The 23,874-nt window shown below is 44.9% G+C and overlaps 1 protein-coding gene across 1 annotated transcript; it reads right to left on the reverse strand.

Moving 5' to 3' along the window:
• Positions 1–666: 666 nt before the first annotated feature.
• Positions 667–22,521, reverse strand: wizb (WIZ zinc finger b). The gene is made up of 17 exons (XM_070847581.1): positions 22,357–22,521; positions 21,645–21,815; positions 21,339–21,540; positions 20,991–21,066; positions 20,246–20,394; positions 18,488–20,143; positions 15,823–16,263; positions 14,738–15,145; positions 12,618–12,767; positions 11,597–12,160; positions 11,046–11,501; positions 10,423–10,923; positions 8,568–9,143; positions 8,256–8,467; positions 5,559–5,817; positions 3,964–4,129; positions 667–3,607 (listed from the first exon to the last, which is right to left on the reverse strand). Exons 2-17 carry the CDS (start codon positions 21,741–21,743, stop codon positions 3,232–3,234), a joined length of 6,291 nt encoding a protein of 2,096 aa, XP_070703682.1. The 5' UTR covers positions 21,744–21,815; positions 22,357–22,521; the 3' UTR covers positions 667–3,231.
• Positions 22,522–23,874: the final 1,353 nt, after the last annotated feature.

Consider the following 23,874-nt stretch of genomic DNA (forward strand, 5'->3'; position numbering starts at 1 on the left):
TAGTTAATATAGTGAGTAAGAATGCCACAAGTTCAACTACATGAGAAATATCAAAACCAAAGAACAAAGCTTTTCACACTATAAGTGACCCTCTGTTACAAATTAGAGGTACAAAAAAATGTCTTTCACTAACTTAGATTTGTACTCAGCCCTTATTTGTAATCCTTTAACAGTTTCTTACTACATCTATGGAAACAACCTCACCACAACGTCCATTTATTTGCTGTTCTGGAGCTTTCAGACACGTCACCTGATCGTCACCAGTGAGTTGATTTTAGCTGTCACAGAGATGTAGATGTTTAAATTACATTTTTTTTGCTCTAACTAACTAACTAATTAGTTGTGATGAGATTGTTTTAAACTCTATTATCTATTTTTTTTAAGTCATGCAGTGTGAAAATGATTTTTGTTCCAAATCACCATCCTTTTCTCTGCCATCTCAGGATCCATTCAAGTCTAGTCTGCTTGAAAATTAGCATGCAACATAAAGCTAACATTGTACCCCCCCCTACTGGCCAAAAACCACTAGAACCAAACTGTTTGAATGCAACGCTGGACACAATCTTCACCAGACAAGAGTGCAAAGATGGGCGATGTGCTGTGATGTCACAATAAAGGCAACAACTCAGTGTTTGAAATTGAAATCACATTTATTGTTTGTTCTGGAGTTGATTCACTTAAACTTAACCCTTTGTGTACAGTATAATTCTTGCCACAACTGCATCTTTTTCTTCTTGATCATCATTGTCATCTCACGGTCTTTTTACACATTCATTCACACACACAAACACACACATACATACATACACACACACAAAACAGCCAGTTACACCAGCTGAGGCTTATTCGGGTGATCTTAAAAGGGAACTCTAATGCACCGACCCTTCATTCGCATCTCACACAGCAATGCAGCCATACACCTGCGAGAGGCTACGCCGTCTATTACTCTGTGAATGCAGACAGAGGATCACGTCTCGTCGTGCAAAGTCCCCTTTAAGACCTGCTTATTAGAGTCCTTTGATACCAGGACATGACAATCACGCTAAAATGTTTTCCTCAGGTTCAGTCACGCGCCAGCTCCCGACCTGCAACATTCTCACCAGCACCAAAAGTTTCAGCTTGGAGAGACTAACAGATAAAAATAAAAAATACTCTAAGATTCACCTTGCAGGACTGCAAATACAGAAATGCACAGAGCAATAAAAAATACATAGCATCAAAGGTTTAAATCAAATCACGATAGAGGAATTAAGATCACTTATTTTTTTTAACTACCTTGCTAATAGAACTGCTGATAGCTCTACTAGCATCAACAGTTTCTTAAGTACATGTAGTTATATAGGATGTATCTAGACTCCATAAAAGGGTTTGGGTATTGTTTGGATCGAACAGTCATGTTTCAAACATGGGCAACACTGGAACAAAGTTTTAAAAGGTCGTCAGCCTACATGGACCCTTTAGTTATTGCCTCAGATCTGGGTTGATATGAACACACTCTGAAGCAACGTAGATACAAACAGACGGCAGACTTCAGCCTCGGGAGCCCGGGGTGTCTCTGTGTCTGGACTGAGGGCTGACAGCTCTCGAGAGCCCTGCTTGTAATCAAGTTTGGTTTGTGTTCGTGTTGAATTGGAATAATCTAACCTACAGTAACAACATGAGTCCCGTGAAGCCGCTCCAGGAGCCCGAGTCTTTCGAACTGGAGGAACTCTGCAGTGCAGGTAGTGGATGCAGATCGCCGCTGGTTCAGTCCATTGTTCAGCGCGGAGCCTCGGGGAACTCGATAGCTGTGCAGAGTTTCCTCCACCATCAGGTCCAATGTAAACAGCTTTTACGGAGGCAAGACAAGGAAGTAAACAGACTCTTTGGCACATCCGAACACGACGACGGATGCATAAAAGTCCTGATCAGACTACATGTAGACAAGCTCGTACAGTTAGCTCACTTTGAGCTAAGGAGGTGTCTTCCTGTCAAGCGGTTTTACTTCCGTCTGTCTCTTTAAAATGGGAAGCAAATGCACATTTGCTATGTATGTACACAAACATACAAGCTAACACACGTACGTACACACACACACACACACACACACACACACACGTTGTGCACCAGTGTCAAAGTGCAACATTCCAAATTTCTACTTTAGCTTTAGAATGACCTAGCTTACCACATTCAGATGCATAATAATAAATAAATAATAATTTGGGTTAAATTGAAAAAGGCAGGAAGAAAATGGCAACACTGTGAATGGAAAAACTTGGAACTTTGAAGGATTTCTATGGCCCTGCTTCTCAGATCAAGAAAGGGAGATTAAAAACGCAACTGTGCCTTGAAAACAACAGCAGCCCTATCTGCTGAGAACAGCAGTCTGTGGAGTAGAAACATCACGAAAGGTAAGTCTATCAATGGTATAGTAACATGGGGCACATGTTTGATCGTGTATGAGTGTGTGCATGTAAGGTATTAATAGGTGCTTTCAGCTACATTCAAACAAATGTATATTTTGGGGTTAGTATCACATTATAAAGTTAACTAGGGGGATCTTCCCTTTTTGGGTGTGCTTCCACTTCTTGCTCCTTTAACCAATCAGATTAGTCTTAGTCAAATTTCACCCATTTTGATGGGCTTTTCAGTAAGTGCTCAGTGACAATGTCAACATTAAAAGTGCCTGCTTTAACACTAAGTGTTACCACATATTCCAAGTCTCAAACACAAGACTAGCATGATTAGAAATCTCAGTCAAGACCTTTAGGTGAGAGGCTGAGGCCAAGTGCTACCAGTGCGCTGATAGAAATGGTCAAAGTCTCACAGGTCTTATTAACGCACTGTTCATAAGGGGAAAGAGGGCGACGTTTGATAAAGGGCTACATTAACCCCTAAATTGCCCAGTGAATGGGAGTAGAGGTACAGCAACTGTCCATGTCACCAGCTGGACATTCGTTTTCAACAAGGCAAACACAAAACATAGGTTCATCTCTCTTCCTAACCTTGGACACTTCCCACAATCATCCATCCCCGATGCACAGATAAGCCAGGAGAGCTTCGTTCCCATGGTTACAGGGCTTAGTAACAGTCTAGAAAGCTGCTTCAAAGGTGCTCAGAGGGCTCTTCGGAGGGGAAACACTCCTCCTCAACAACACTTTGTGAAGGCCAAAGGAAAGAAACGGATGGGCAAAAAGAAATAGTAAAAGGGAGAAAAAAAAAAGGGGTCAAACGACAGTGATGAATTTGGGTTTACACTGTCTGGGTGGGGCGGGGGAGAGAGGTTGGAGATGGGGTTGGCTGCTCCTCTGAGACCTTTACTATCTCTGTGGCAGTGACAGGCGGAGCACAGTCGGCCGGAGGAGTAGGGGAGCGGCTGTTTGGAGCTGTGGTGCGGGTCGGGGTGGAGGTCAGGGCAGGTGTGGTGGAGGTGGTACTGGAGGTAGAGGTGGAGGCTGGGGCAGAGGCCTGGATCGGGAATGGGTCATCAGCTGGGACAGGGGGTCCAGCGGAGGCTGCTTTGGGTGCAGCAGGCTTATTGTAGTTCATCTTGAGGATGTGCTGCTGGAGGTGTCTGATCCAGTCCTCCTGTACCGACAGCGGACCGTGAAACTCCACCTCGCAGAACCTGATGGGCACAGAAACACACATTCAAGATGGGAGTAGTGCAACGCGACCAGTAGTCTACATCTAATGTGACTCCAGCAAAGTTTTATGTCGGAACTTAAGCACTCATTCATGCAGCCTGAAAATCCCAAATGATTCACGATTCTCAATATAGTGCATTAGCAACTGAAAGTGGAGTACTGCATGGCAGGGGGTGGGGTAATAGTGGGGTTTGCTGCTTGGGGATTAAAGGACTATTTAAAATTTAGCCAGACAGGACTATTAATGGTGCTGTCTCAAAATATCCAACGTTAAGGGCCCTGAATGTTTTCTCTTGGGCCCTGGGAAGCCCTGCTCTAACGCACAGGTTTCACTCACCGGCACTTCAGGGTGTAGAACTTCCCCACCAGTTTGACCAATGGGTAGGAGGGTGGTTTGGGCACCAGGGCAGGGACGGTGCCTGTGCGGGGGGGCTTAGGAGGGCCGCTGTCCCTCTCTGTTCCCTCTGGGCAAGACGGGTGCTTCAAGGGCCGACGCTCAAAACCTTAACAAGGACAGACGGACACAAATAGTCCAGTATTATTTATCATGTTATCATAGTAATTTTTGTTGAAAGCCAATGAGGTGCAGTTAATTTTCTACTTGCAAGGTTAATTTTGTACAAATATTCATTGATAGATGATGTAAAAGAGTGGCCTTTTCACTACTTGTCAAACACGTGATGCAACCAAATTCAGTGTCAAAAACTAAAGATGAAAGGACACTCGCTGTCACTGAAAACAAAAGGCTTTTATTTCCCTTGGTGAAACACCTCACATTCACCGTTCTTGTTTTTCTTTCAGCAAAACAGACTCTTTTCATTTAGATCTAAGGCATCCTACAGTTAACCCTGCTAGTGTGTGGCTGCGGTCACTCACCTTTTTTTCAAAGCCTGCAGTCATGCTAGGGGCTCTGTGAGACTGTGCTTAGGCACAGCGTGCTCGATCGAAACGGCAGTGTGTTAACATGCTCGCCATAGACTACATAAAAGTTGGATGACATGAAAAGTTCCCCTGTGTCAATCACCCCCTGGTGGCTGGCTGCAGTATGGGTCATAAACGCCACCCCCTCTCTGTTAGTGGATAGGACATGGGCCAACTAAAAAAATCAATACGCACATCAAATATATTTCTACCAAAGATGGTTTCTGTTTTACGTAGTTCCTAGTGCGCTGGTGTATGTTCAAGAGTTCATTTTTCTGATATATTTGGTTCTAATTAGTTATTTGACACTATAAGAAGGGGGTGTGACATTATGATTGACAGCTAATTCTAACCTGCATTTGAGTCGGGTGGGTGTATGGGTGAGACCAGGATACAGCGGCTCCTGCCCTGATTACTGCTGCGCAGACTCTGGCTCCACATGACATCACCACCGCAACATGGAAGTGCCCAAATCTGATATATTTAGTCTTCTACTGGGATTTTTGTACAGCGGGAGCAAGTGGCGACGTGTTTTTTATATATGCAGTGTATGATGCTCATAGTGACAATGGTAATATGCTGCTGTTTAGCAGGTAAAATGGTTACCATGGTCACCATCTGAGTTTAGCTACATTTGCTAATTAGCACTAAACACATAGTACAGCTGAGGGTGATGGGAATGTCATTAGTTTTGTAGGTATTTAGTCATTAACCAATAATTGCATCTCATCCTGAGAGGGACATGAATATTTGTGCCAAATTTCACAGCAATCTATCCAAATGTTCTCATTTCACTCAAAGCTGCAAATATCAATTTGCTGATGGCTCTAGAGGAAAAGTCATGTGATCACCAAACCAGTAGTGCAGTAGGTGCTGAGAAGCGTTTTAGTCTCAAGCAAAGTGGTGGAAGAGTCACCTGACATAGCCATCCCCAGAGCCACATGACACATGCAGGCATACGTATCTGACTGAGTGCATGAAAGCAACAACATATGCTGTATCCTCACGTACCTCTGGGCAGGCGGACATTAAGCTCACTGCGTGCCACCTGTGCTTGAAGCGGGAGGCCGCCAGCGAGCCGCGTGAGACTGGGACTGCTGCGGCCAGGCCTGATAGGAGCGACGTGTACGTTGGTACCAGCTTCACCCGCGGCGGTCTTGGACAAGCCCTGGCTGACCTCACGGCTCTGTGGCCGCACCAGGCTCACGGCCAAAGACGAAGACCACTGGGAGGAGGAGGAGGACGAGGAGGAGGAGGAAGAGGAGGCCTTCTGCGATGAGATGGGGAGGATATGATCAGAATCCATTGACGCAGTGAGAGGTGAGCTGCTCTTCTGGAAGAGGGACAGAGATGAGTTTTCAAATCAGCACTATATCACCAAGAGACCCTGTCATGTCCTGGTGGGATTACCATTTTACATCATGAAACATAACTAGTTGACTACAAGGTCATTTTAGGGCCAAATAATATATAAGATAGCAATTTCTCTTATTGTACTTTAACAGTGATAGCATTAATTATCGTCTTCATCTTAAAGAACAGAGGATACGTTGAGTTTACGCTGATGTCAGCCAGCTTAGCTTAGCATAAAGGCTAATATACGGCATAAACAGCTAGCCTGACTTTGCCGAAAGATAACAAAACCCTAAAAGGTAAACCTAAGCTCATTTACACATTACTTATTTCTCGTTTCATCCAAACAAACACAGAAGTTTAAGATTTCGACGTTGTGGTTTCACAGAGGTTCACGTGCCAGACTGTTTCTTTGCTAAGCTAAGCTAACTAAGCTAGCCAGCTGCTCCATGTAGCTTCATATTTATCGTACTGACATGAAGGTAGAATCAATCCTCTGATCTAACTCCTGTCAAAATATACCTTCAATTTACTGTAGCGAATGTTTTGACTTTCCATTAAGTATTTTACTATCTAAAATTATTATCTAAATTTTCCATTGCATTGCGTAACCATTTGTTTTCTTTATGTATTGTATCCTTTCTTTATTTTGAAATATATATAGAAATAAGTATGTGAGTCGACAAATGTCTGAGACCTTTCACGTGCACCTGTTGTTATTGAAGCACTAATTAGGTAGCTAAGTCAGATCTGAGAGCTTGGCAATTAAGAGATCTTTGTGTGCTGGTTCTTCAGAAAACAAATGGATAAGGCTTAAAGGCCACTTGCTACCTTTTTCTGGAGCTTTTAACTGCAACTCATCATCAATGGTAACCTTTGGTAATCTTATTCATCATTTCTTATTATAATTTTCTCATTTCAGGCGTTAATACACATGCATGTTGCCTATAATGTGACTGAATACTAAATTATACTCAGTGCTATTCACTGGCTGTGTGTTAAGGTGCTGTTATAGCTCACTAAAGCTTTGACAATTAGTCAGTTCAACTAGCTTAATAACTGATACATAATCTTTTACAATGCAAACATTCTGATGGTTCAGTGAATGAAATGGGAATAATTTCTGTTTTTCTCTGCAAGCTGAATATGGGGTTTTGAACTGTTCGTCAGAAATATATATTTCACTAATGAAATTGTGATTTGAGACATTTTTTGCTATTTTCTGACATTTCGTTGCAGCCTTCCAACTAATGATTATTTCAATTATCGATGCATCTCCAGATTGTTTTTTCAATGAATGGTTTGGTCAGAAGAATGTCAGAAAATAATGTAAAATGCTGATGATTATAATTTCCTAATGCTCAATGTGATGTCTTCATATTAACTGTTCAGTCCAAACCCCAAATTATTAAGTTTACATCGCATCAGACAAAGCGGCATATCCTTTCTGCCAAACAGCAAGCATTTTTGCTTGAAAAAAACAACTTAATGATTAATCAATTAATTAAAATAGCTGCTGATTCATTTTCTATTGATTTATGGTCTACATGGTAAGTCTATTTCAAATCATGTCATCAGTCACGATTTGGTCCTTAGATACAGGCTCAACAGTACAATACATGCAGTTTAGGTGAATTCATTTCTCCAGTTTGAAAAACCACATATGACTTATGTGATTACAAGGACATTTAAAATGGTAATCCATTCTGTATGTGTGTCACATCACAGCTCAGGGAAAAGGTGTGACAGTGACGCAAATGCACCAGAAACTAATTCAGGAGGGAGAATAAGAAAAAAAAAAAAACGTACGTTTTCTTCTATCAACAGCATGCCATAATTTATCTGAGGATGAAACATAAGCTGCCAGGCACCCTAGTTACTATGGCAACTATCAAGTCAATAGCTGAGTTGTTCTGGCATCTGTCCCCACAGTGATTTTTGCTGGGTGTAAAGACACAGGATCTACAGTAAGGCTCAAAGCTGTTAGACAACACGTCTGAAGCTTTCCAAGACACAAAATGTCTGTCGAGCCACCAGCTGAGGCATGTTAGATCTCCAAGCATGACGCCTAGTCTGAGATACTGGGACGAAAGTGAGTGTGTCAGAAAAGTAACATAGTGGGTTATGATCTTGTACTGTGGAACTGCTTAGCTTTACAGGAGTTCTTCCACTGATACTATACATTTTTTCTCTGAGAACAAAAAAACATTCACACTTTCAACAATAGACTTTGCTGAAGTGTAAAGAGGCCAAAGATAACACTATGTGAAGTCTGAGAGTTTGCTCTCTTAACAAGAGCACCTGCATTAACCTCAGTTATTGCATTAAAAAGAATTACTGACGGCCTCTCCTCACCTTCTTGAGGGCAGAGCGGCTCCCCTGCATGTAGCTACGATGCATCTCCAACACCTTCTGCGGCCTGCTGCGCATCCAGGCGCTAAGCGTCTCGATGGGGGATCCATTTACACACCACTCAGTCACACCAAACTGCCTCAGGTGGGCTCGCGCATGGCTGGCCAGAGCCTTGCGGTTCTCAAAGTAGAAGCCACACAGTTCACAACTGGGATCTGAAAAAAAAAAAACAGGAAAGGAGTAGAGTGGCTGGAGGTCCCTTTTTAAAGAGCAATGATGGATTAATAGAAAACCAATAACCTAATAATGATTTACCTTGGTGTCCGTGTTTGTCTGGGGAGGGTTTTCTTTTGAAGGAGAAATCATGTGGCAGAGGTGAGAAAGTCTTAAGCTGATGTGATGGTGAGTGGCCAGGCTCCACTGATTGGGCCTCCTCAGACAAAGGCCTTTTTCCCAGTGGGGAAATCCTGAAAAACCTCCCTGCAGGTGGTGTAGCAGATGTGCCCGCAGGCCCCAGGCCCTGCTTGTGAAGCCTCGACCCTGACTGCAGCAAACTGAGGGGAGATTTACGGAATTTGGAGGACTGGTAGCCTGAAACAGCTAAACTTTCTGAACTGCTACTGCCTCCTGTGTTCTCCCAAGGGGGACTGTTGGCTCCCTGGCTCAGCTCCTTTTTCACTGCCTGGTCTGACTGAGAAGAGGCGCCAACCCCTCTCTTATGCATAACCTCCCTCAGGGTGTCGATTGGCGAGCCGTTGACGGACCACTCAGTAATGCCCATCTGGCGCAGGTGGGAGCGGGCGTGGCTGGAGAGACCTTTACGGTTCTCAAAATATTCCCCACAGAACTCACACCGTATATCTCTTGTGGGCTCCACTTCATGGGCCATGGCTGTGGAAAGACCAGAGGCAGAAAGTTCATGACAAGAAAGAGTACGAGAGGACAAACACTACACACATTGCTAGATTAATGAAAATATGCATTGTATCATAAGATAATTAACCACTAAATATTATTTTTATTATGACTTACAAAGAATATAGTAATAGAATGCTAGCCTGGCTCTCTCCAAAGGTGAGAAAAACCACCTACCAACACGTCCAAAGCTCATTAATTAACACTTTGTATCTCATGTGTAATTAATCCAAGCGTAATGACAAGTTGCTGTTTAGCAGGGGGTGATGTACTGATTATTTCTAGGTAATTTCCTGGGGTCTCCACTGATTACCTGACAACTGGTCCTGGCCGGGAAATGGCTCAGCCCCTTAAAACAGCACAGTCGTCATTTTTACACCGCGGTCAGTTTGGTTAATTAAACAAATGAGAACAAACATGTTAATTGGTGAGCTTTAAAAGGTGCTGGTAACGGGTAGCGATTTCATTACCATCAGGCAGAGACAGTTCTCGCACACAGTTCCTGGGAAATTACATGGATGACCTTTCAGGCAATGCAAGTGATTTTCAGTATTCATACATGCAGCTAAATTCAGGAACATTTCCATCTCGCGCCTTTTCACACACGGCATGGCAACGCCGGAAAAGGTGTGGCAGGAAACAGTCCAGCAGGTGGCAGTAATGTAACACTTAATTATGCCAACTGCCATAAAACTCAACAGAAGAACAGGATTATTTTCAGTAATTTCTTGAAAAATGTGCTTGTTTGCAAAAGAACTTGTATTGCTTGTTCGTTATTAAATCACCCACAACAGCATTGACATGGCAACCATAAGCGAGTGAAGTGAAGTCAAATACGTTATCGAATCTTGTGATTGTTTGGTTCGTCCACCTGAGAGCATCTTTTGACAGACGGATGTAACCCTTTACGTGCTTGTCCCGGCAGTGTTATCGCTTTCATTCACAACAAAGCTATACTGGCATTTTCCCTAAAATGTAACTAATTCTTGAGGTAAGAAATTGGCGGTAAGGAATCCCTGAATATCTACTATTCACAAACGACCCCATACAGGAAATGTTCCTGAACATTTCAGGGACAGACTGCATGTGTTAGTTAGCCTGCTGCTGTAGCTTCATATTTACCATACAAACATGTGCATGGAGTTAATCTTCTCCTCTAACACCCCAGGGGAAAGTAAATAAGTGCATTTCCAAAAATGTCAAACTATTCCATTAAATTGCTAAATAAGACCTGGAGACAAAACTTCCAACCTACCCAAGTTGAGGGGGAACACACTGTCAGAGTTGCTCCAGTTGTGAGTGTCACCAGAGAAGCCCGCAGATCTCCCACCAGCTCCGGGCGTGGTGACGTCCAGCTGCACCGGCTCAGGCTTCAGCTTTAGGATCAGCCCACCTGAAGACGCTGGCAGAGCTGAGCTTGATTTCGATGCAGCTGGCTGAGTAGGACTGGAGGGGCGGGCAAAGGCGAAGGGCAGGCGACTGAGGAGGGTCGCTGAAGGAGATGAGGAGGTTGGCAGAGGCGAGCGAGGGGGTCCTGGAGAGGACGGAGGTGGAGTTTTGCGAGGTTTTAGAGGAAGAGCGCAAGGCAGGCCCCGTCTTGTGATGATTTCCCTCAGTGTGTCGATTGGTGAGCCGTTGACAGACCACTCAGTAATGCCCATCTGGCGCAGGTGGGAGCGGGCGTGGCTGGAGAGGCCTTTACGGTTTTCAAAATATTCCCCGCAAAATTCACAGCCTATTTCCTTTGGAGGTTCACCTAGGAGATTAGAGGAGTGTTAAACAGAAAGACATAAAACATACCTCATTGAAACAGAACTGATTATAAATCCCACATTATGTGAATGGAGTGTACCATCAGTCCTGTGAAACAACACTTACTGTGTGGAAGGGCCATGAGCTCCCCACTACTCAAGCGGAAGACCCGCATGGAAGAAGACTTGAGACGCTTGGCGGGTGGGCCAAGTACAGATGAGGCAGAGGAAGAGGTAGCTTTGGATGTCGACCCACCCCCAGATGTGGTCACCTTATAGAGGAGGGATGAAGATGAGGAGGAGGAGAGGCTCAGCAGGGAGGACTGCTTCGGGGAGGACAGCGTGGTCGTGAGGCCTTGCGGTTGTGTGTGGCTGTCTAGCTGCAACGCACTGGCTTTGTGCTTGAAGTCGTCGGTATCGATGAGCTGGTTCAGGAGGTCGATGGGAGAGCCCTTGGATTCAGAGTACTCTACCCCAAAGTGCCGCAGGTGGGCTCGTGCATGGCTGGATAAGCCTTTCCGAGTCTCAAACCAGGCGCCGCACAGCTGACAAACGATGTCCTTGTTGGGGTCTACCTCCAGTGCTGCACATGGAGAAGAAATAAATTAAGACTTTCGAGAAGCATGGACAATGTAACTTCTGACAGTGCTATCAAAGACAGCCTTCAGTGACACTTACTGAGGTTGAGAGGGGCGTCATTCTCCTGCGGTGCCCAGAGGGGTTTAGACGTTGTGATGGTGGCTGGGGCAGAGAGGTTAGAGCTCAAACTTTTCATTCCCCCAGCCTTGTGCTCCGGGGAGCGCAAGGGTGAAGACACAGGCAGCAGAGAGGAAATGGGGGCTTTCCTCACTACTGACGAAGGGGAGCCAGAATGAGGCGGAGCCGGAGAAGCGCCAGGAGAAGGTGTAGGCGTGGAAGAAGAAGAGGGTGGGGCTGCTTTCGCTGCTTTGGCCAGGATGGAGAGAGGGATGGGCTTCTCGTCTAAGTCCATGTCTTCTAAATCCTCATCTTTCTGAGGAACAGACGGCGAGGAGTTCTTGGCCGAGAGGGGCTCCAGAAGAGGTGAGCTTATTTGGCTGTCTGTGTTACGCTCCTTGGCAATTTGGTAGAGGAGGTCAATGGGTGCCCCGCTGCTCTCTGAAACACTGATGCCCAGCTGGCGCAAGTGAGAGCGGGCGTGGCTGGACAGTCCCCGCCTGGTCTCAAACTGAGCTCCACACACCTCACACGTCAAGTTGTGGCCTGCAAAAGAGGCAAGAGCAGCTGATTTGACATTATTAAATAACCCCTGTCTTATAAATTTCAAAGCTGACATTCTGTTAATATATTCTTTCATTTTTCAGCAGCATTAACACAACGTTTGCAGAGCAACAGCAGGTGGCTGAGGTTCTTTTAGAGGCCACAGATATCCCAGAGGACTTGTCAGTTCACTTACCCTCCCTGTCTACATCTTCACCCAGCCTGCAGCGACTCTAGCCAAGTGTTAGAGGTGCTCTTATTAGCTCCTAAATACATTTGTCTACCTCTCAGGATTTCCCTAAGGACAACCCTCAGTGATGTAGTGTCGCTCTGCTTCAACGCTGACCTGAGGTCAGGCTTACAATTTCCCCCCCCCCGACAGCTATGATAAGGCTTTGCTGTAGCAAATCCAATCCCTTGTCAACATTCTAGGGTCAGCATTCCCATAATTCTCTCTCACCCTTGGAGTCTGCATCCTCCCCCGGAGAGAGGCTGCCAGTGTCCGCGTCGCACAGCCCTGTTTTCCCGGGACTTGAGTTCAGACCATCCAGAGCTGGAAGCTGCAGCTCCTCCTCATCCTCTTCTCCAGCTGCTTCCTCCTCCTCCTCACCTGGAACATTACAGACAATATCCATTTAAGTGTAGCAATGCCACGTTAATTAGGCCAATTAAGAGACTGGGACGATAAATCACCTTAAAATTAACAATGATGTCTGACAACAACAAAAAAAAAAAAAGAGAGAAAATCTCACGACTGATTTTTATGTCTTTGCACATAAATGCACATAAATGTATGTTTGACAGCCTTGAGAATAAATAAAAGACGCAGGCAGAGATGAGGGAAAAAAAAAAATCAACTCAGTCTTTTGAGCTCACTGCCAATAATTTACCAGTGCATGTAACAGCAGCGCATTATAATGTCTTCTGGAAGAAAATCCACATGAAAATAATTCAAATAATGAATCCCTGTCATAAAAGTGATCAGTGCACTACTGTGTGAAACAAACATGGCAGTCTTGGTTCCCCGCAGTCAGACATTCCTGGGACAAAAGTGCCATTTTCTGCGACAAATCGGTAAATCAAAAGAGACGTGGAGACAGACAATGCTTTTTGTCTGGTGGGCGGCTCTGCGCTTGTCAGTTCATCTCCTGACTGTAAAAGAGCGGCGATGTGACACCTCGGAGCGCAGCGTTATAACACCATCTATTATAATGAAGACAACAGCACATAATCAGCCGAGTATTTTGGGGGAAAAGGCAACAAAGTAGCGCGTCGCTAACTTGACTTTGTATTTCTCCAGGCAGAGTAACACAGTGCAACCCGACACTTCAAGTAAAAGTGATACTTCGATTATACTTGGTTGATCCGGATAAGTTGTTATAACATTACTGTCTCTGACCGCTTTCGCTCCACAAAGTTACCACGTCTCCTGAGCCATCTGGCTCTTAGTTTATTCTGATAAAACATGCACAAACGCATGCACTTGAAAGCACAGCGTGTCCTCTATCAAAAATCAAAGCAAAGTAAAATGGCGAGGATTGGGCAACTGTAGGTAATTTTAGAGATCCTGCAGCATTGAAAATACTGGACGTCATCCCAGACGTGCACAATAAAGAAAAGAAGAGAGAGAAAAAAAACCTCACAGACATTCAGAAAACACAAAGTATAACAACATCACAACAGCGACACAATCAGCACAATTTAACCGCGCGTGCACAACGGAAACACCCGAAACAATGCCAATGACCCGCTTTATTAGCTTTTGACATGCATGTCATGGGCTACCTGCATGGCTGTGCCAGACATTGATTTTTCTTTACGTGCTCTCACATGCTAAAGACTTTTTCAGAATAGCTGTAGTCTGGCTACAATGTGACAGAAGATGCGGCTCCAGACGCGCGGTGCACCGCCGCCGTGTGATCCGGGGGCACGCGGTGCACGGGGACTACAGCGCGCGGTACTCACCGGTCCGCAACCGCAGTGCATCGGACTCCCGGCAGCTGAGGCCAGACAGTTTTTCCGCTATTGTTTGGGTCTACGGGGAGGTGGAAGCAGCCATTTTGCCCCCATATGCACCGCTAAGCTAAGGCGTGACCAATCGAGTGGAGGCGGAGGTTGGGATAAATGCACCGAGTGCCACATCAACCACGGGCATCAGGGGCTCTCTCTCTGTCTGTCTCTCTCTCTCTCTCTCTCTCTCTCACACACACACACACACTTACACACACACTCTCTCTCTCTCTTTCTCTCTGTTAGGGCTGGTATTCTCGACAGCCACCATCCTGACTCAAACACTTCACACGGTGCACAAAAAGCAAGTAAAGAGCAAACAGGCAGATGTATTTAAAACAACAGTAACAGCACAAGGACTCACATTTCTCACTGCTTTATGCATTTGTCTTCTTCATCCCTCCAGGTATCATTACTGAGGTCTATATACCCTGTGTCAAGTTCAAAGTGCAGACACTGACAGGGTCACCACGTAATAAGTATCAAACCAACAGAGTAACCACACAACCAGAGGAGCAGTGCATTTGGCACTTTACTACTTTTAAGGTTGGATCAGTAATGACAACTTACCATCACACTCTTCTCCACCGTCCTCCTGCTTGCAGTGTTGAGGAGATGCTGAAGGCAGTGCATCAGAAACGGCAGCGTTCGGCGTCCTTTCGCTTGTCTCCCCCTCTAGCTTTACCTCAATGATCCCCCCGCCTTCTTCCTCTACTTCGTTCTCCTCTTCCTCCTCCTCGCCCTCCTCCTGCGAAGAGCCGGGGCTCCGAGGGGGAGCTGTGGGGATTACAAGGTCTGGCCTGCTGGAGAACAGCTCCCTCAGGATGTGAATCGGCGAGATGGTGACGTCCCAGTTGGTGATGCCAAAGTCGCGGAGGTGGGCCCGCGCGTGGCTGGACAGGCCGGCCCGGGTGTCGAAACCAGCGCTACAGAACTCACAGTGCATCACACTGAATGTGCCCGGGTCAAAGTTGGCAACTGTGGAGAGGACAGGCAATACAAGCGGAGTTTAGACATGTGGCTGAATGTGCAGGATGATACTTCACAGCTGCTGACTGACTGACAGCTGTGCTCTCTTCCCAACCTTTGTGGTTTGTGAGCACTTGAATCAAAGAAATATCTTTGATTGCTTGTGACATGTTCAACTAAAGAGTGATTTTAAGCCATCCCTAACATGGCTTAAGGATGGCGATGTCGATCCACTAACTTTTTCCAATAATGGCTTGACAGATATTGGAAGGATCATCATTTAAATTTGGTACAGACACTCAAGTTCCCCTCAGGATGAACTGTAATCACTTTCTCCAGTTTTCTTATTCTGCAAATCACCTTGTGACCCCTGTGATTCATGTTGTGAGCCTCTCTTCCGCTACTTTGGAACCACTGCTCTGTAATTAACACTTTTAAAAAAGCAGTCCACATAAAGTTTTCCCAAGTGGCCATCAAACACTAAAGTCAGAGAGAAGGAAGCTCCAAAAAAAGCAAATATATTTACATTGTTTGTTCTAATGTGGCTGAAACAGTCATTTAGGAGAAAGTGTAGCTAATGCGCACTATGGCCTCTGTCAGGGTCATCATGTCAAGCACAAAAAAGGCATCGACTGGTTTGACAACATCTACACAGCCTAAAGAAATATGTTCAACAAGCCATTGACCTTTTTTTTTCTTCTTCTGATAGGAGAACTTCCTCTCAATCGCATTGACTTCCTCGGGGGATATGAAGTGACGTACATTGTAGCTGACACCCACTCGGTTCAGGTGGCCTCTCACGTGATTGGCAAGCCCGATGCCGTTGTGAAATCGATCGGGGCAGTAGGGGCATTTCCTCTCCACGCTCTTGAGCGCCTCTGCGTCCTCATCAATCTCGTCGTCGTCTTCATCCAAGATGCCCTCTGACAGGAACCGTCGCACACGTTCCTCGTCAATGTCATCGTCATCATCGTCACTGTCAGTTTCTGCGGGAGCAGCCGTAACCCGGTTGCTCCTCCTCAAAAAGAAAACCTTTCCATCTTTCTCCACTTCCAGCTTGTCTTCGTCCCTCACGCTCTTCTTAGGAGGGAGGGATGACGTCATGCTCTGCTGTGCTGAACAGTTGTCTACAAAGGAGAAAAAAAACAATGCTGAATAAACAGACAAATTCTACTCAAACTGAAACAGTAAAGGGATATCTTAATACTAGGTGTCCATGTTGGTTTTGGGTGACACTTCCTGTTGGGTTCATCTGAGAAGCTCTTAAAGTCTGTCTGACCTTCGCCACTTCTTAAAATGTGTCAGCCAGACTTACTGCCTCACGGTTGTACACCTCCACCAACCAGTCAAGTCGCAGTTTGCATCCATGTCTGTCCAGACCCAAATCAGTATCTGACTAAAAGAGAAACATGGTCCCAATCTCTCCTTCTGTTCTCAGTTATGGCGTTGAATAATAACCAGAAAAGTGTTTTTGTAGAACATTATGACGTCCCTGTGAAGTTGCCTTTTGATTTTGTGGATTTAAAATGTCATCACGTCAGAATTAAGCTATTAGAAACGTAATTGAAATTTTGTCATATTTAGCATTTGAATGATCAAGTTATGGCCAAAAATGTGTTTTCAGTGTTTTCATGTGCTCAGTCACTTTGAACTTCTAACAAGGAAATCTAATCTCTTCATCCTTGAGTCCAAGTGGACTTTTATGCCAAATGTGAAAAAAAATCCCTTCACGAAGCTCCTGAAATATCACATTCACAAGAATGGTGCGGTTATGTTTAGTATAATATGACCTCAACTATTTCTCAACACTTTGTAGGATAATTGTGGCCCATTAATCCAAACATTTGTATTTATTATAATCATATTATGTTATGTCAGTTAACTGTTGAAATCTTAGAAAACAAAATATCTACAAACGACTGCAATAGGACATGAAATACTACCAATTCTTTTACATGCAGTGTAGGAATCTGATTATTATCCAGTTTTTACATTAATTGAATTACACTTTCAAGTAAAGGGATTCAAAATATAATAACATTTCGGTATAAACTCTCAACAGAGAGTTGAGAGTTTATACAAACCTTTCATCAGCTTTCTTAAAGTATTTGTATACGTGAAAACCCTGAAGAAGCAAAGTGTTGTCACATTGGACAGTAATGTTACTGGAGGAATGCATTATACTGGCATGCTATCACGTTAATAAAGCTGATAATGGCATTGATGGCAATAGCATTGATTTGTAGTTGTGTTCTGTCCACCTGGTGAATGTAAGTCCAGTATTCACTCTACATTTAGCTTTGTTTTCAACAAACTTGTGAAGGAAATATCTGGTTCTGTAGATGCTAAAAGTTGTTGGTTGTAAACACAAAACAATTAGCTGAAATGCTCATTAGAGCTGAGGGGAACCGCAAAGATAATTCTCTTTGTCACAACAAGAAAGACCTTTCACATTACACAGTCATTTGATCCTATAAAAAATATTGATTAGTGCAGCATTAATCGTCTCTATATGATCAGGTTCTATCTTCAATCACAACGCAAAGCTTTAAGCAAGCAGCATGTGAACAGTGGCTTTAAAGAAATCAGATTTATTTCTAATCCAGACGCTCAAATCTTAGTGCTCGCAGTAATTTGGTGTGTGAGCATGTACATGTAACCACTCATATCTCTTTATATCTCATTCTTTGGCGACATACTGTAACAGCTTGCATAGAAATAGTAAAGATGACTTAGTCTAACTTAGGGCTGTTCAAATCCATGCCTGGAGCTTTTGTTCCTGTACCTGAATTGCATTTCACATCACTTCCACTTCTCTTCATTCACTTACTTAGACTAACACTCCACCCTTGGACATAACATAATACGTCACACGGACACCGCTTGGAAAGCAGAGGCAAAGTAAACAGGGGAGGAGCTAGGGGACTGAAATGGAACACACCCGCCCTTGTACACTTTCAGCCCAAACTATCTAATAAGGATGCACCAAATGCATAACTGCAATTCCCTATGGGTAATATACACCTCTGGAGTGACCGTTGTTTTTCACCCGCACCCCTCAGCCTTCCTCAAGGAATCATGGGGCATTATCATCAAGTTCACTTCAGTTTTTCAGACACATGGAACAACACTTATGAGGGTGGGGGGGGGTTTCCCTCAGGGCAAGTGCTGAGGGGAATCCCACAAGGGCATGCTGAATGGCTTATGAAATGCATTCCTGGTTCCAGGCTGTATAGGTGTGGCTCATTAGCTACCAAGGAGGAACAAATAACTGCATGGCTGCGGCCCTCCCGGACAGGTATTGCCCTGGCCTTACCTTAGCATTAAAGTCTTCAGTCTGATATGTCTCACCTGTGTTTGATCGTGCTCTGGTGTGTGGCTTCACTCCAACGGGTGAGCTGGCGTCTCGCTGGGAACACTCAGTGTCAAGCTCTGTGCACTGATCTTTGTCCTGCTCTTCTTCACTCCCGAGCAGCTTGTCATCACCCACTCTGGGATGAAACTTGGCCAGATCAGTCCAAGTCTTCCCTCTTCGGCTGAATCTCCTGTTCCCAACACTCTTGAAGACCACGTGGCTTGTGGGCAGAGCCTCGGCGCCTTCTGGTATTGTACCGTCCTCGGTGGCAGTGACTCCTTGTTGGCTTTTGCCTTGAGTTGCATCGGGCGTGGATCCAGACCCAGAGAGACGATCAGAATCAACACTGGGTTTTGACATTTGAGCGCCCACATTAGACCTTGAATGCTGGCCAGTCCCATCAGCATGCACTCCACTCGTGGAGCCCTGCCCTGGGTGAACGAGTTTCTGGTGTTCCCTCATTACAGTTTGACTTGAGGTCAGGAAGGCACAATGACCACAGGCCAGGGAAGTGGATGCCAAATGTGATGGTGAACAAGGGGATGGGGAGTCAGTCTGGAGAGCAGTTTTTTTTCTGTTGTGGGTCTTGGTGTGATTAGCCAGTGCCTGGGAGGTTCTTGTGCTGAAGTTACACTTGGTGCAGACGAAGCGGCGGCGGTAGGCGGAAACACCTCGGGCATGAGCAGGAGTTCGAATTGTGGTAGGAGGAGTTGCTTTTGAGTTGAAAACCGCTGGGTCTGCTTCTGGTGTTGAAATTGAGGCTGGGGAAAGAGGTGGACAAGTGACTATTTCTGGGTCTGACATTTTGCCTGGAGTCGAGGCAGAGCTTGCATCTTGCGTAACAGCTGGGTCTGGGCTTGCATGCTTCACTACCTTGCTGTCCAGCTTCTGAATCTCTGTCGCTTTCCCATTTTCATTCAGTTTCTCAATCTCCTCCAAGATCTTCAGACGGGAATCCTGGTGCCTTCTGTGGTGGTCTGCCAGCGCAAGACGATTTGGCAGGTTCCATCCGCACTCGATGCACCGAAAACGGCCACCTTTTCCTACCCGCCTGCCACCCCCCGCACCACTCTGACAGTGCTCGACGATGTGCTCCTGCAGGTGGACCTGCTTCTTGAAGTAAATGCTACATTCCACACAGGTGAAGATTTCTTTACCTGGCGCTACCTCACTTCCTTCCTCTTTGTCTCTTTGCCCACCTTTGTCTCTGAACTTTATTGGCTCTGCCTCTGCTTCTTCTCCGAAGTTGACTTCCTCAAAATCATACACCCCTCCACCTCGATTCAGCTGCGCCGTCTCGGCAGGTTTTGATTTTTGAGGACTCACTCTTGTCTGCTTGCCAGTCTCAGGCAATGTGCGCTTCAAGGGGCCAAGTCCGGAGAAGGGCCTGAGCAGCACCCTCTTCTTTCTGCACCGCTGAATGAATGTGCAATGAGCCCAGGGGGCAGGAGGGGGGCTCTCGGGGTCTGAGTCTCCAGGGAAGCTGTACACATCTCTCTCAGGCTCCTTGGTTTCTTTTCTCTTAGCCCTCTTCTCTCCCTCACTATTGTGTGCCTCCTCCTCCTCCTCCATTTGGCAACCTTCCTTTGGTATTACTTTGGACAGAAACAACTCAGCTGCCTCAGATACATTCCAGACCTTGTTGTCTGCCACTGTGAAGAGAAAACTGAGGAATCATGAACGGAGCCTTACGATGAAAAGAAAGATATCAAGTGCGCGGGGAACAGATTTCTTTTCTTCCTTATGGTACTTACATTCTGTTGGGCTGAGCTGAGATGTATTTGGCTCTTCTGTCTTTGTGCTCTCGTTGTTGTTGTTGTGCCCCTCCGCGGGGGTGGGCGAGTCAGTGTTGCTATGCAAGTCCTGCAATTTTTCAGGTTCTTGGTCGTCTTCACTGTCAAGTCTGGACAACATCAGAATAGGAAAAACGTTACATGACATTTCTGTAAAGTGAAAGCAGCCTCTCTGCTGAGGTCATGTCTATTTTTGTCTCAAATATTTGTGGAAGTAATTAAATGCGATGAACATTTTTCATGCCGATTTCAGTATTTGTGGAATCTGTATATTTATATCTGATAATGCTGTTTTCCTTGTTTCCAGTCTTTATACTGAGCTAATCTAAGATGATACAGGAGTGGTATCAATCTTTTCACCTAGCATGGAAGCAAATAAGTGTATTTCCCAAAATGTTGAACTCTTGCTTTCAGTTTATATGCAGTTTTTTTTTGTTTTTTTCTGTAGAATTTCTTTGAAACAAGTGCTACATTTAAATAAAACTTACCAAATAAATTTAAAAAAAATCTGACTTTCCTTTTGTTTTCTGTGGGGTCCTCAACAACTCATGACGCCAGTGTTTCTAAAATCCTGACTGCAGCTATGATTGTTTTTTAAACTTTGCGCGAAAAAAAAAAGCCTTTCTGATATGTCTCCGTCTGTATCTTTTTTACTGAACTACCCGGCAAACCCCTCGCTACTCTTCCTCCTGCACCTCCTCCTCACCTGAGTCCAGAAGAAGGAGATCCTGGGCTGTGAGCAGCCAGACCATGAGGGTTAGAAAAGTGCTGTAGCTCCTCCTCTGACACATAACAGCACACAAAACACACAACCACAGGAACATCACTTCACAGCTTAACAGTTACAATCCACAGTCAAAGATACAGTGCATACTCAAATTACATAGAGAGAGAAAGATGAGAGACTTCTGACTACATGCAGACTGTAACATTTAAAACAATAAGGGGACAACAATGATATAAAACACGTCAGCTAAACTCAGAGCTACTTCTAGCTTGGACTGTTAGCGCTACTGTGCAACAGGTTTCCAATAGATATTAAGCCATGTGTTACCATCTAGTGTTTCTTTCTCAGAGTCAGAGTCCCAGCTTAGGGAGGAAGGAAAGGCTGAGGACCTGAATTTCCTCTGTGCGCTCCTCCCTGGGTCAGCACTAGGCTGAGCACCCTCACTCTGCTTGGGGCCCTCATCTCCAGCGTGGCCCCACGAGCATTTGGCGGACATCAGGCCGTCTCTCACATCTGGAGAACATGAGGACTGGAGGCGATGATAGAAAAAAAACATACAAGACGTTTACAAATCTCACCGTCAGATGATGGAACCGGCAGCGATGATGACGAGGAGTTCGGTGGTGTCTATACCTGTAAGGTGCAGTTGAGGAAGGTGGTGTTCTGTGCTGAGTTGAAGGCTGGGGGCCCATAGCTGGTCCCTGGGGTTAGGGGTCGCCCTTCTGGCTCCATGGTCCCCCCAGAGAACAGTATGGAGTCCCTCTGGTCCACCAGCCTGCCTACATTGTGCAGCCTCCTCTTCCTCTGCAAACACGAACACACACTTTACAAACTTAAAGTTCCTCGTGGCTTAAAAGTTTCACCCTTTACACCCACACAGACACCTCAGCTACTTCTTACTGTGCTGACATGCATGCAAAATGTTTCTTTTAAACCAGCCAGCCCGTGAGGAAGAATATCAGACAAGAGAAAGTGTGGAATCTGCAGAATCTATTATGTTTTGGCTGTCCTCAGTATTTATTTTGCCAGATGTAGCTTTCGGACTGTCTGACCCATTTTCACAATATGACTGGTCTTAAAGAATGAAATAGGGCGCCCAAATGGTTACATAAATAAGTGGCCTTTATATTCAGGCCCATGTCCTCTCCTGCTGCCCCTCTAAAAAGCAGCAAAATGCCCGGGTATCATGAAGGTGTCCCACGGGTTGGCCTCTGCTGCTCCAGAGGACTCGGCTGATATCGATCCAGTCGCCGTCAGGTGACTAGAGAAACAATGCATCAACGCTCGATGCCTTTAAACCCCAAAACGCCCGTAATCTGCAGTTTTTTTCAGTGCAAATACTCACTGAAATCGGCCTGGTTTTTGCGGATCGCAGTGGAAGGCAGGCTGTTTTAAGCGCCGTTCGTCATAGTTTGAGGACGGAGCTGAAGCCTTTCCGCCCGGAGACGGTGCTCGCCAGAGGCTCGGACGGCTCCCCGGGACTAAGTTGCTCTTTTGATCGCCGCTCAGGTCCGTGCATGGATCCCTGGAAGATGCCAGGCAGAGGACTCCATGTTATTTGGCTCGCAGGCACGCCACGGCAGCGTACGTAACGTCGACGGGGAGGGCGACGAGAAGAGTTTCGAGTAAAAACACCAGAGCCGAGTTGAATAAGTTCAACTTTTACACGAGTGCTTCGCTTTTATTCTGATCTCTGCGTGGTTGCGCACATGAATGTGAAAGTCTTTATCTTGTTGACGTGTTTTAATCGTGGTGACACTTTTCCTCTTTGAATGAATCCGGCTGATCGGCGCTAACATGTCACACTGATGCACCTTTAGTTATGTCTGCACTATTTTATATAATCAGGTGAAGTCTTATTTATCTGTTGTGTCAGTTTCGTCTCACTTGGTAGCATCTGGTGGGCTCACAGAACCACAGCTGTAGCAAATAACGTTGTTTTTTTTTTTTTTTAAATAACGTGATAGATTTATTCCTTTAAGACAAATACAGCTGCACTCAGGTGGTCATTAGTTTGTGTGAGATTTCTTAAATGCTGGAAATCAATAAACGCCTTCCTACTGGTCAGTACGCGGTCACGTGGCGCCCTCTGCCGGCCGGAGAAGGGACTGTGTGTTTGTGCTCAGGTCTTTTACAGAAGAGAAAACTGTGTACAAATACTGCAAGTCCTGCTTTCACACTGATGACGTCAGTAAAAGTACTAAAGTATTAAGTGCCAAAAGTAAATGGACTAATTATGCAGCACGGCCCATTTCAGAGTAAAGTCTGTTACTGGATTTTAATTATTGATGCCTTAATAATGTGCTCATCACTTCAATGTTTCAACTGGTAAAACGGAGCTCATTTTAATTATACTGCTGAGTAGCAATACTCAAAATGACCTATAAGATGTGTACACATGTATAGTATAGATCCTAAAATATTTGTTGATTAGATGTGATCTGATTGTTACTGCATTAATAATGCTAATCTGAAATGTAACTTATCAAACAAATGTAGTGGAGTGAAAGTATATTAGCCTCTGAGATGTGTTGGAGTATGAATGAGCAGAAAATGGGAATATTAAGCAAACTAACTAATAAGTACCAGTACCTGAAAACCGTACTTAAGCACAGTACTGGGACTTAGTTACTTTCCTCCACTGGGAAAAAGGATTCATACCCTTTACTTAAGTAATACTAGTACTAATATCTCATTATAAAGTCTTTTGACAAATAAGATTCCTGCAAATTCACAGTTTTACTTCAGTAAAACTACAGATATTCTATCAGCAAAGTGAACATAAAGTAAAACTGCTGTTTCTGCTGAAGGGCCTATTTTAGAGTGGTATGTGTGTTTACTGTAATTTACATAATCTGCTATC

Source organism: Pempheris klunzingeri, chromosome 17 (assembly GCF_042242105.1).
Source record: "Pempheris klunzingeri isolate RE-2024b chromosome 17, fPemKlu1.hap1, whole genome shotgun sequence".
Classification (NCBI taxonomy): domain Eukaryota; kingdom Metazoa; phylum Chordata; class Actinopteri; order Acropomatiformes; family Pempheridae; genus Pempheris; species Pempheris klunzingeri.